This window comes from Anomaloglossus baeobatrachus, chromosome 4, assembly GCF_048569485.1.
Source record: "Anomaloglossus baeobatrachus isolate aAnoBae1 chromosome 4, aAnoBae1.hap1, whole genome shotgun sequence".
Lineage (NCBI taxonomy): Eukaryota > Metazoa > Chordata > Amphibia > Anura > Aromobatidae > Anomaloglossus > Anomaloglossus baeobatrachus.
The window spans coordinates 623,059,402-623,073,613 of NC_134356.1; the positions used below are offsets into that span (position 1 = coordinate 623,059,402).

Below are 14,212 nucleotides of genomic sequence, written 5' to 3' on the forward strand. Positions count from 1 at the left end.
TGCCTCCTGCGAACTATGGGCCCTAACTGTGGCTACGTGGCTGCGGCTTTTGTGGTGTTGTGGCGTGGGCTTTGAGAGCCCCACACCGGCAGGTTTAGCAAGGAAAGTTGAATCTATCCCCGCACCGGGATCTGCCGCCCGTTTGGGCCTGGTACTCCCTAGCAGTCTCCTTACTTCCCACTCCGTGCTCTCTCTCTAGCTGAGATGGGTTTCGGGTAGCACCCCTAGTTGACCGTTCTCCCCCGTCGGTAGCCACTGCGCGGGCGCTGTCAGACTGCACAGCCCCAGGGGTCTGCTCCTCACTCGAGCTCCCTGAACTCTACACTGCACTGGCTCACTGCCCCTCCTCTCCTGTTCTTGCCTACGCCACCTAGCAACCAGACTCTCTTACCACACCCCTTGAGAGGAGATGGAGGCTTTTGGCCCCCTCCACTATTCCAGTGGAGGTGAAGGCTTTTCCCCCTCCTGGGATCCCCAGGGGTCCTCTCAAAGGTACATGTGTGAGACCTGATCACTATGCGCCTGTGTACCACACCCCGGTCAGCCTTCTGGATTACCTGTATTGTACTGTCCCCAGCATGGGTGCAGTACTCAGTGGTGCCTGACCAGGTCAGGGGCGCCACACTTTCACACTGCATTATTACCTACATTCACTGGTCCCGTCAGAATTTCCATCCGAACCCCTCACAAAACAGGTTTCAGATGCATGCTCTGACAGGGCCATTGACTTTAATGGTGCAGACGAAGTCACCGTGCGCTCTGTCTTGCACCATTTTCGGCCTTATACGCTTTCTGCAGGCAGACACCCAAACGTAGTAGACTGTTTCTGGGTGTCCGCCTGCAGAAAGCATATACGCCCGAAAATGGTGCAAGACAGAGCGCACGGTGACTCCGTCTGCACCATTACAGTAAATGGCCCTGTCGGCACATGCATCCAAAACCTGTTTTGTTGGGGGGTTTGGACAGAGACCACAACGGGACCACAGAACGTAGGTAATAATGCAATATGAAAGCGGCCCTTAAAGGGAAGATTGGATGACTTTGGTGTGGAAGAATATGACTGTCAAACCTATCCAACAACTTTGAGAACTACACCGTGTGCAGAATTATTAGGCAAGTTGTATTTTAGAGGATTTTTTTTATTATTGATCAACAACTATGTTCTCAATCAACCCAAAAGACTCATAAATATCAAAGCTTAATATTTTTGGAAGTTGGAGTCAGGTTTTTTAGATTTGGCTATCTTAGGAGGATATCTGTTTTTGCAGGTAACTATTACTGTGCAGAATCATTAGGCAACTTAATAAAAACCAAATATATTCCCATCTCACTTGTTTATTTCCACCAGGTAAACCAATATAACTGCACAAAATTTAGAAATAAACATTTCTGACATGCAAAAACAAAACCCCCAAAAATTAGTGACCAATATAGCTACCTTTCTTTATGATGACACTCAACAGCCTACGATCCATAGATTCTGTCAGTTGCTTGATCTGTTTACGATCAACATTGCGTGCAGCAGCCACCACAGGCTCCAGACACTGTTCCAAGAGGTGTAATGTTTTCCCTCCCTGTAGATCTCACATTTTAAGAGGGACCACAGGTTCTCTATGGGGTTCAGATCAGGTGAACAAGGGGGCTATGTCAATATTTTTTCATGTTTTAGACCTTTACTGGCCAGCCACACTGTGGAATAGTTGGATGCATGGGATGGAGCATTGTCCTGCATGAAAATCATGTTTTTCTTGAATGATACTGACTTCTTCCTGTACCACTGGTTGAAGAAGTTGTCTTCCAGAAACTGGCAGTAGGTCTGGGAGTTGAGCTTCACTCCATCCTCAACCGGAAAAGGTCCCACAAATTCATCTTTGATGATACCAGCCCATACCAGCACCCCACCTCCACCTTGCTGACATCTGAGTCGGAGTGGAGCTCTCTGCCCTTTACTGATCCAGCCTCTGGCCCATCCATCTGGCCCATCAAGAGTCACTCTCATTTCATCAGTCCATAAAACCTTTGAAGAATCAGTCTTAAGATATTTTTTGGCTCAGTCTGGACGTTTTATCTTATGTTTCTTGTTCAAAGGTGGTTGTTTTTCAGCCTTCCTTACCTTGGCCATGTCCCTGAGTATTGCACACCTTGTGCTTTTTGATACTCCAGTAAAATTGCAGCTCTCAAATATGGTCAATCCTCAATTCATGGGTAATTATTTTGCGCCTTTTTTGCCCAACACGCTTCTTGTGACCCTGTTGGCTTTTTGCAATGAAACGCTTAATTGTTCGGTGATCACACTTCAAAAGTTTGGCAATTTCAAGACTGCTGCATCCCTCTGCAAGACATCCCTCAATTTTGGACTTTTCAGAGCCCGTCAAATCTCTCTTCTGACCCATTTTGCCAAAGGAAAGGAAGTTGCCTAATAATTAAGCACCCATTATATAGGGTGTTGATGTCATTACACCACACCCCTCCTCATTACAGAGATGCACATTGCCTGATTTACTTAGTTGGTAGTTGGCTCTCAAGCCTATACAGCTTGGAGTAGGACAACATGTATAAAAATTATCATGTGATCAAAATACTCATTTGCCTAATAATTATGCACACAGTGTAGAATGAAGATTGTGAGCCAAGACATATTCTCCAACATCAGTGTCTGATCTCACCATTAGTCTTCTGGGTGAATTGGCAAATGTTGTCACCTACACCTCCAAAATCTTGCAGAAATCTTTGTTTTCATGTAAACGTCTGGGGGAGGGGTGGGGGGACCAACTCCATATTAATGATCATGGATTTAGAGTGGAATGTCATGAAAGCTCCTTTAACTGTAATATGTAGGTGTCCACAGAGTGTATGTTGGTGCTTTGTTGACTAATATTATAGGAAGTCTAGTAATATCTTAGAGAGTACGACATAGCACCTACACGTATGACCAATACACCCAAATAATCATATGACGTCCCTCTTTTTTTTATCTCCTGTAGAGGCGGAGATGAAGGTTTCTCATGAGCATTGTGATAAAGGATCTTCCATTATCTTAGAAGTTGATAAAAATAGTATGGACGTACCGTGTTCACTTGTGAACTTCAAAGGTGGTAAGTCTGGAGTTGACTGTAATGATTTTACAGTTGCATTACTTGATCATATGTTTATTCCGCCATATGTATGTGCTTATCAGGTGGAGCCATATTTATCTCATACAAAGGTCTCAACGCCAGGCTAAATGGCAGCATTCTTGCAGCTTTTGGAAATTCTGATAGTAGAACTAGAGAAGAAATTATCTCCCCAGTGGTTGGTGGCGCTATCACAAGTGACAATACAGAGAACCTTGGCGCTCCAGTGAACTTCACTTTGAAAAATCTGATGGTCAGTACAAGAAATTTCCAAAACATCTTTATGTCATGCTAGTTGGTGGATAACATTTATTGCCTTGATTTATATAGTATTCATACGCAAGGCTGATTTGGAGAAATTATACTTGGCTTCTATTTGTTTTTGGCCCCATGCTCATGGCAAAGTTGTGTGCAAAATGGCTACACAGAGCACATGGAATCACTGCACCTCCTTACTACAGAGCCATAGCCATATCATGTGTGTCACGGTTTCGCTGTGTGGAGCATTTTGCATTTCAAAATGCTCTGCTATGTGTCTTGTGCACTTGCTGACAGATTGTCTTTCAGCACTAGGGTCCACGCTGGTTGTGGGAGGTGCTTTCACAGATGCGCCTCATTCCTGGTGATTGCTCTATTTCTTTACTGAGCTTGCTCTGCCTGTACTTCGCCAGTCGTTCTTCCTGTTTGCTCAGTGTGCTCGTGGCTACTGTTTGGTGGAAGTGTTCTGATCTTGGCTTTTGACCTCGGACCTCTTCCTGACCACGTCTCTGTCTGCTCCCTCAGCCTTATACACTACCTCCCAGCTTCTGACCTCAGACCCCTTCCTGACCACGTCTCTGTCTGCTCCCTGAATCTTATACTTTACCTCCTGGCTTGTGATCCCGGCTTGTCTGACTATCCTTCCATTCATCCTGCTCGTAGTGTCTAGCATCACAATTTGCCACTGTATGATACTCTGTTCGGCTATATGTCCTAGGGTTATTCTACACTGGATATATTGCTATGGGAGGCTCTTTAGGCCAATATGAAAGTCTAAGGCCGACGTCACACGCTATGATATATCGGGCGATATGTCATCGGGGTCACAGATTCCGTGATGCACATCCGGCATCGTTAGAGATATTGGAGCATGTGACAGCTATGAACGACTGTGAATGAGCAAAAATACTCACCTTATCGTTGCCCGTTGACACGTCGATCATTTTCATAAAGTCGTTCCTCCTTCTGCGCGCCGGTTGTTCGTCGTTCCCGTGGCAGCACACATCACTCCATGTGACACCCCGGGAACGACGAACACAGCTTACCTGTGTCCCGCCGGCAATGCGGAGGAAGGAGGTGGGTGGGATGTTACGTCCCGCTCATCTCCGCCCCTCCGCTTCTATTGGGCGGCCGCTGTGTGACGTCGCTGTGACGCAAGGACGTCCCTCCCCCTTCAGGAAGAGGATGTTCGCAGCCCACAGCGAGGTCGTTTGGAAGGTAAGTACATGTGACGGGGGTAAACGACTTTAAGCGCCACGGGCAACAAATTGCCCGTGACGCACAAACGACGGGGGCGGGTGCGATCGCTCATGCGATCGCACAATATATCGTCCCGAGTGACGCCGGCCTAAAGGTACTGAATTGTGGCTCCACACAAATAAGGTTGTGCAGAGCAATAATATGCATTTGTACCTGGGCCCTCATGTTTGATTAGATTTTAGGAAAGCCTGACTTGGAAGTCATTTATAATCATATAGTGGAATTATCTACTTTAGTCCAGATAACTAAGATGGTCTTCAGGAAAGATCTTGGAGATCGTGAATGCATTAGGGTTAGTTCCTCCATAGCCTGGAAGTGACAATGTCCTTTCATTGCAAAGAAAATTTGTTTTGGAGCTGGTCATGGCTACTAGATGGGAATACATCGATGAATTGTGCAAGTTTATCTAATTAATAGACGAGCCACTTAGAAATCATATTCACTAGAGATTATTGTTCCATAAAATCAGCAATGAGATGCTAAATAACTGTATGTAACCTATAGACACCTTTTTTTTCCATATAGCCTCTAAAATCAAACTATACTCCACGATGCGTATTTTGGGACTCCAAAAGTTGGTCAACCCAAGGATGTGAAACTCAGCAGTTAAAGGAGGAGAACAGTACACTTTGTCGCTGCACACATCTCTCCACATTTGCTGTCATTATGGCGCCCACTGAAATTGAGGTGATATAAATATGATGCTGACTTTTTACCTATTAATTCTTATTTAGGGGTAATTATGCTGCCTGTTGACACCAGACCATCTGTGTAATGTGTAATAATCCCACCTAATGCCTTATCGCAGGGCTGTTGAAGTATTCCCCAAATTCCCCAATTCCCCATATCAAAAGAAGCACAATGTCTTCCTTGGCTTTGAATTCTAAGGCTTTTTTTCTTATCTCTAGGTGGACACTGGCTTAAGAATCATCTCTATCATCGGCCTGAGTATATCTCTTGTCTGCTTGTGTCTCTCTTTTCTCACCCTCGTCCTATGTCGGTCTCTAAGAAGCGCTCACACCTCTGTTCTAACGGTTCTTTGTGGTTGTCTGTTCTTGGGCCAATTTCTCGTTTTGGTGGGTCTTCAACAAACCCAGAATAAGGTAATTATGGCTCCACAAAGTACTACAGGTCTTCTAGATCTGGCAAGAGATTCTGTTTTTTCTCCTTTAGGCCTTAAAGATGGATTTATATGACTTGTTTCCTAAAACCCACCTCACCTTTCCACAGGTTGTATGTGGTTTTTGCAACTCAGCCTTTTTCCCTTTAAAGGGGTTGGCTACTTTTTCCTCATACTGCAAAAATACCATTCACTGATGTGTAGTGGCATAAAATGCCCTGAAATGCTTCAGGATTAATCGTATCCTTCAAGGTGAGGCCCCTTGAATGTCTACTGATGTGCATGTAAACTAGCTGCTGCACTCGCGCTTTCCAAGATGGCACCAGCTGAATCCTGAGATGGGAGTGGCAGAAGAAGACTCAACCATGGCGTTGAGATGTTTTAAATTCGTTTATATGATGGGCATCCAGGGGGCTTCACTGTGCGTACCTGAAGTTTTCAAGTGTTCATGTGTCATGCAGTGACTACCAGGGCTCCGCCAGGTACATGGGAACCGTCGGTGAGTGACGCGACACACGGTGCACAATACAATGGTAGGCCCTGGCGCTAGGGAAAGTGGAGCAGGGTCACATCCTAAACTCTCCTGAGGCTGATCCCCGCACTCCCTATAGGGGTTATTTTACCCCGTCACCAACCAAGTGCCTATCCCTGCCTTTCCCTGGGCTCAGCCCTGTATAGTGCGCAGGGCAGCAGGAAGGCTAGTCTTGCTCTACATTGGAGACACAGAGAGGATTAGACAGACAGGGGTAAAATAAACCGCAATCATAGAAAGAACGCCAACAACAAGAGGTAATAATGAGGATTGGACAAGGAGGGAAAACCCAAAAGGACTATGGAAGGTAAAACAACACAATTTTCACACAGCATATATTCTCAGAATGGATTCTTGGTCCTCAGCTCACAGGTTCCCTCTAGAGCAGTGTTTCTCAACTCCAGTCCTCAAGACCCATTAACAGATCATGTTTTCAGGTTTTCCTCGATATTAGACAGGGAATAATTCCATCACTTGTGCAACCTTAAGGAAATCCTGAAAGCCTGCATGAGGAAAACCTGAAAACATGATCTTTTGGTGGGTCTTGAGGACTGGAGTTGAGAACCACTGCTCTAGAGGCAAGTAAAGCAGAAACTATCACCAGCAATTTAACAGGGCTAGGAGGGAAGTCTTTATAGCAGTGCTAATTAGCAATAGAGAACAGTTGCCTACACTTTTCATTCAGAGGTTTAGGAGCCAGAGGATCTACTTAACCCTAGTAGCACTGGATAAAGGAGAATCTGCACAGCTAGCAGTGTTAACCTGAGCACGTGTGTATGAAGCCCTGCGCTGTGATCTCCTGACACCAGAAATCGGAGGGACCACTTTCCATCGTGGTACTCTCGTGACATTACGTCATTACACCTTCATGGTATTTCCTGAATATGAGCAGAAAGTAGCCAACTTTTTTACCCCTTTACGATCAGCTAATTAGTTTGTTTTGTGCTTATATTTTTCTCTTCCCATTTTTCCAAGAGTCATCCATTTTTCCATCCACGTAGCCATATGACTGCCCTTTTTTTTTTTGCAGGATAAGTTGTGGCTTTGAATTTGAACATTCATTTTACTATTTGGTGAAAACAACAAAATTTCACCTTCTTTATGCTGTGCTTTTCCACTTTTTCCAGTATTCATAGTGTGGTAAAAACGACGAGGAAACTTAATTTCCCAGGTCATAGTGATTACAGGGTTACCAAACATGTACAAGTGCATCTTAATAAATTAGAATATCCTCAAAAAGTTAATATATTTCAGTAATTCAATACAAAAATGGAAACGCGTATATTATATGGAGTCATTACACACAGAGGGATCTATTCCTATATATTATATAGAGTCATTACACACAGAAGGATCTATTCCTTTATATTATATAGAGTCACAGAAGGATCTACAGTATTCCTATATATTATATAGAGTCATTACACACAGAGGGATCTATTCCTATATATTATATAGAGTCATTACACACAGAGGGATCTATTCCTATATATTATACAGAGTCATTACACACAGAAGGATCTATTCCTTTATATTATATAGAGTCATTACACACAGAAGGATCTATTCCTTTATATTATATAGAGTCATTACACACAGAAGGATCTACAGTATTCCTATATATTATATAGAGTCATTACACACAGAGGGATCTATTCCTATATATTATATAGAGTCATTACACACAGAGGAATCTATTCCTATATATTATATAGAGTCATTACACACAGAAGGATCTATTCCTTTATATTATATAGAGTCATTACACACAGAAGGATCTACAGTATTCCTATATATTATATAGAGTCATTACACACAGAGGGATCTATTCCTATATATTATATAGAGTCATTACACACAGAGGGATCTATTCCTATATATTATATAGAGTCATTACACACAGAAGGATCTATTCCTATATATTATATAGAGTCATTATACACAGAAGGATCTACAGTATTCCTATATATTATATAGAGTCATTACACAGAGGGATCTATTCCTATATATTATATAGAGTCATTACACACAGAAGGATCTATTCCTATATATTATATAGAGTCATTACACACAGAGGGATCTATTTCAAGTGTTTATTTCTGTTAATGTTGATGATTATGGCTTCTTTAGCAATGATCTTTTGTGGCTTACCCTCCTTGTAGAGTGTGTTATTGACTGCCTTCTGAACAGCTGTCAAGTCAGCAGTCTTCCTAATGATTGTGTAGCCTACTGAACCAAACTAAGGGACCATTTTAAATGCTTAGGAAGTCTTTGCAGGTGTTTTGTGGTAATTATTCTAATTTTCTGAGATAATGACTTTTGGTTTTCATTGGCTGTAAGTCATAATCATCAACATTAACAGAAATAAATACTTGAAATGGATCCCTCTGTGTGTAATGACTCTATATAATATATGCATTTCCCTTTTTGTATTTAATTACTGAAATAAATTAACTTTGAGGATATTCTAATTTATTGAGAAGCAGCTGTATACTTTTATTTGGGGAAATTTAAAAAAAAAAAAAAGGTGTTTTTTAAAATAAAAATCTGTGGCCCATAACGTTTTCCATCGATGAACCTGTGTAAGGGTTTGGCTTTTGTATGGCCAGCTGAAATTTTTAGCAATTCTATTCATGGATACATACAGCATTTTGGTTGCTTAATATTGTATTTTTTTTTAGAGAGTGCACCTATACAACCCCAATTGTGGTGCTTGATTTTATACAATATAAGATTACATCATAAACTCATTGCTCATTAATACTGTTTTGCAAAGTTAATCTTGCCATTAACATACTATGGCTAATATCTTATCGAAAGGCATAAGATACCTCATTGCCTGGGGACTAACATTAGTTAAGGAGCAATCAAATCAAGGCTTCCATGTCATATTACATTCTTGAAGATAATGTCTACTCTACAGTATACAGTAAACCACACCCTCTTATAGGAAGCTGCAATATGTAATATATTGACCCAGTGTGAAATCCGCTGGAGTCTTCTATCCATCCATCGTATGGCAATAACTGTCACACTGGTGACTGTGATGTGACTGGATAGGGACCCCTAAGCTGGCCCACAGATTAGATAGGACCCTGAGCTGACCCTCAACCCAGAGATACACTCGATGATAGTGAGGTCTGGGCCCCCACCGTGTTCCTATCTCTTGTCCAAGACCCTGATGTAACACCTTCCACACCCACCACCCAAGGGTCAGGCCGGGACACTAGTCACAAAACCCCACCAACAAACAACACAGACAGGGTACAACAAAGCTCACACACCCCAAAAACTAACACCAGGGGAACTAGAGGGAGGTGTATAGGGGTAAATAAAGTTAGGGAAAGGTAACTAACAGGGTACATCCACATCAAACAAGTGAAGATGACAACAGCAGCAGTGGCGGCGGTGACATCATCAAACACCTCCTTCCAGCTCAAGACCAACCTCCAGAATGAATTCTGAATAACCGGCACCCTCTGCTGGGAGCAGAGGGTATTTATCCAGGTTGGGAGTGGTCATCAGCAGAATACCTGAGCAGTTGTAATGAGCTTGCTGCTAGCAAGAAAACTGACATTAGCCCCGAGCATGCCAAACGGAAAAAACATTTAATGTGTAGTCTCAGATGCTAATAAGAGACTCAGAGCCTGAGCCTGTCAAAGGAAGACGACCGTGACAAGAACCTTACAGGCTAAAAACAATGTTTCCCTGAGAAGAGTGTGAGAGTTTGGAGGCAAGGTCTCAGCATCTAGGATTCCTAATAAACAAACTTTAGGAGACAGTGGTACAGGAGATTGTAATATATTGGTGAGGATAACTATGCCCACTTTTCAAAAGTTTCCAATAGGAGGGCAATGCTCCACATTAAGTGTAGAACATCTGACTGTCGCCTCCTCCCTACACCTATAGCAATTCACAATTGGTAGATCTACCTTTTTTGTATACCCTGCTAGGTGTGAGGTAGCAGTGACTATATACATGTAAGAGGGGGGGGGGGGAACGATGGACTATACCATATGCTCCTGCTTTGCAGACAACAACTGCGATGTTTTAGAGAGTGTGAACTCTGTCTATGTATACAGTGTGTCCATCCATATCCTGTCCACCGTCATTAACTTGAGAACGGCGGCAGGTATAGGCATAGAAGTGGTGTCTAGGTATAGTAAAGACAACACAATGAAACCACCTATAGCGCCACCTGGTGGAAAACAATGGAGTTAGCATTTTTATCTCGAAAACGGAACAAGATAGAGAAAAAAAGTGAATTAAAAAATTGTAGGGCATCATCAATTCAATACGAATCGACACCTTGCATACAGAAATGCTATGATATGAAAGCCACGACCCCCCCCAAAAACATTGAATGCTGGTCACGCATATGGCGCTATTTTTAACTTTGATGCTCAAAGTGGCCACCGTCAGCTGCAATGCACATCTGGACTCTGGACAGCATACTGTATCTTGCTGCATGTTGTACAATATGGTAGGTGAAAAGTTTGCACAAGCATCTGTAGTATGTCGTCATACGTCCTGCAATGTTGGTGGAGGGGCCGCATACACCTGTTGTTTGATGTGATCTCACAGAAAGAAGTCCAATGGGGCCAGGTCAGGTGAGCGGAGGCCACTCCACACAGCCACCATACCCAATGACTTGTAGGAAGGTCTCCATGAGGTATTACTTCACGTCCACAGCCTTGTGAGTTTTACACATTCTAATCATAGCATTTCTGTATGCAAGGTATGGATTCTTATTGAATTGATGATGCCCTACAACTTTGTAATTCACTTTTTTTCTCTCTCTCGTTCCATTTTCAAGATAAAAATGCTGACTCCGTTGTTTTCCACCAGGTGGCGCTATAGGTGGTTTCATTGCGTAGCACATGGATACTTTACTATACCTAGACACCACTTCTATGCCTATAGCTGCCACAGTTCTCAAGTTAGTGGCGGTGGACAGAATATGGGTGGACACACTGTATATTGTGTATGTAATGTGTTTATGCATAGAGTATGTGTGGCCACCTAGTGGCTGGTTCTAGGTTGTGCTCGTAGACGTAAATATTAGAATCTGCTTAGCAACAGGATGAATGTAGGAAGGAAACAGCTAAGATGTGGGAACACCCCACAAGGGAAGAAGTCAGTCTCAGGGAACAGGCTAACTCCATCTTAGATTAGTCAGTTAGGGACTGATTAGTGAATAGATTGGACATACAGGTTGCTCAATAGCTTGGAATGCAGCTAATGGTTGCAAATTATCCCAATAAGTAGACTTTTGACAGTGAGACACCATGAACCCTAAAGAAGCAGGCAGACACATGTACGAGTGGCAGCTGAAGCCAGTTCATGTCAAGAATGGGGGACCTCTACCGCAGAAAGGTCTGCTGGAGGATACTTAGTATAGGCCTGGGCAAACAGGATGCCAAGGTAACAGACATTAGACAAGCAGAGTCCAGTGATACCACTAGTGACTGGGTCCCAGTGAGTGAGACTCTTACCTCAAGCCAAAAGGGGAATGGATGACTCAAATGTGTCGGCCATGATGCCAGGCTGAATGGAAGAGAATGGACCTATAATGTCAGAAAGACTGTTCCTATAAGGTACAAAGGAAGATTATGTGTTTCATGCTATGATAATGGCTCCTAAATTATTGACTTTGTTTGTGGATTTACTGTCTTGTATTGTTTATGATTATTGGACTTGGCTCTATTATGTATACCCCTTTCACATGTAAAGTGCCATGGAATTGATGGCGCTATAATAATAAATAGTAATAATAATAATAATAACATACATTTGGATTAGCTTGGCGGTGAAACATACTGCGGGGAGTTCAAGTTCTCACCCCACTCCTCCTCAGTTAGGGAGGGTATTATTGTCCTCCATTAGGCCTCAACTAACAATGGGGATGAGGAGCATCTCGAGATAAACCTTATGGGTCTTTTAATTGCATCTTCTACAGTATATATGGCAATTAAAGTGCATGCGTGCACTGGCTGTCACACCATTTAAATGTCGCTGTCAGTGATCGACTGCTGAATTTAAATGGTTAGACAGCAGCGATCAGAGCAAACTCCATTCGATGCTGTTACTGGAAGATGGAGCTAAGTTGCAGACGTGTGCTTTGTATGCTGGACAACTACTTTAGGTTGTATGAGAGTCATGTTAACATTGTAGGACCTCGTTTTTGTTCTCAAACCATGTTGGAAAATTGACTATAGTTGATTATAGGCTCATTCCATATATTTTACCATTTTAGGATTATATCTGCATTGAAGAATCTATTCATTTGCTTTGGTAAAATCATGGCTAGAATAAGAGAACTTAACAGACCAAAGTATAAAGCCGGCGTCACACGGTACGATATATCGGGCGATATGTCGGCGGGGTCACGTCGTAAGTGACGCACATCCGGCATCGTTTGATATATATTAGCGTGTGACAGCTACGAGCGACTGTGAACGAGCAAAAATTCTCACCTTATCGTAGCTCGTTGACACATCACTCATTTTCAAAAAGTCGTTTCTTCTTCTGTGCGCCGGTTGTTCATCGTACCCGGGGCAGCACACATCGCTCTGTGTGACACCCCGGGAACAATGAACACAGCTTACCTGCAGCCGCTGGCAATGCGGAAGGAAGGAGGTGGGCGGGATGTTACGTCCCGCTCATCTCCGCTCCTCCGCTTCTATTGGCCGGCCGCTGTGTGACGTCGCTGTGACGCCGAACGTCCCTCCCCCTTCAGGAAGAGGATGTTCGTCACCCACAGCGAGGTCGTCCGGGAGGTAAGTACATGTGATGGGGGTTACCGACTTTGTGCGTCACAGGCAACTAATTGCCCGTGACGCACAAATGACGGGGACGGGTACGATCGCTCGTGCAATTGCACAATAGATCATACCATGTAAAGCAGGCTTTAGTCAATAGCGTCCGTCAATCTCACAAGACAAAACCTCTTCATAATTTTTTGGTTTTCTGTTTCAAGGACAAAACAGAAAACCAGACATGCAAATGAGAAAAGAGCCTAACCCCAATGTTCTTTATTTCAGATCCTCTGCGCTGTGATTGCGGGCAGTCTGCAGTTCCTCTTCCTCTGTGCATTCTGCTGGATGACTCTGGAAAGCATCCTTCTGTTCCTGACTGTCCGAAACCTGCAAGCTGTGAATTATATGAACTCTCAACGCTCACATTTCCCATTTGTCTGTCTGATTGGGTTTGGAATCCCTGTCATCATAACAATTATATCAGTATCATTATATCCAGATCGTTATGGGGAAAAGACACAGTAAGTTCCATCCCTCAATCTAGAGAAATTCAGATGAAATAAAGCCAATGACCCTGATAAATGTTTCTGGTAGACAATTATGAGTGTCTGAACAAACCGTGCAGTGTCCCCATCAGTGGCGTAACTAGAATTTGATGGGCCCTGGTGCAAAATTTGTACCGGGGCCCCCCCTGTACGTGCACCGACACTTAGGGTACGGGATAATGACACTGACACTCGGGGTACAGGATTATGATGCTGACACTTGGCTCTTACCCTCAGCACACAGCTTTCCCATGTTCTGATATCCATCTTGTCCTCGGCACCCAGCTTTCCCATGCTCTGCTATACATCATTCCCTCAGCACCCAGCTTTCCCATATCAGAGCATGGGAAATCTGGGTGCTGAGGGAAAGAGCCTTTTTTCCTCAGCATAAAATGTTCCCATCCCATGTTTGTATCTTTGTCCCCCCTCGTATATAGTTCTTCAAAAACTATAATGGCCCCATATAGCCTTCCATATAGTATAAAGGGTCCCACATAACCCTTCATATATTAGAATACCCTTCCATAGTCCTCCATGTATTATAATGCATTTCCCATAGTCCTCCATGTATTTTAATTCACCCCATAGTTCTCCATGTATTATACTGCACCACAGTCCTCCATGTT

The 14,212-nt window shown here is 43.3% G+C and overlaps 1 protein-coding gene across 3 annotated transcripts in view; it reads left to right on the forward strand.

Moving 5' to 3' along the window:
• LOC142304183 (adhesion G protein-coupled receptor E3-like) overlaps nt 1-14,212 on the forward strand; it is a 125,369-nt gene that overhangs the window by 66,866 nt on the left and 44,291 nt on the right. For all 3 annotated transcript variants that reach the window (XM_075346308.1, XM_075346309.1, XM_075346310.1), the window contains 5 exons: nt 2,985-3,095; nt 3,179-3,366; nt 5,157-5,318; nt 5,540-5,734; nt 13,327-13,562. In XM_075346308.1, the coding sequence (XP_075202423.1) occupies nt 2,985-3,095; nt 3,179-3,366; nt 5,157-5,318; nt 5,540-5,734; nt 13,327-13,562 (892 nt within the window). The remainder of the gene's footprint in view (nt 1-2,984; nt 3,096-3,178; nt 3,367-5,156; nt 5,319-5,539; nt 5,735-13,326; nt 13,563-14,212) is intronic.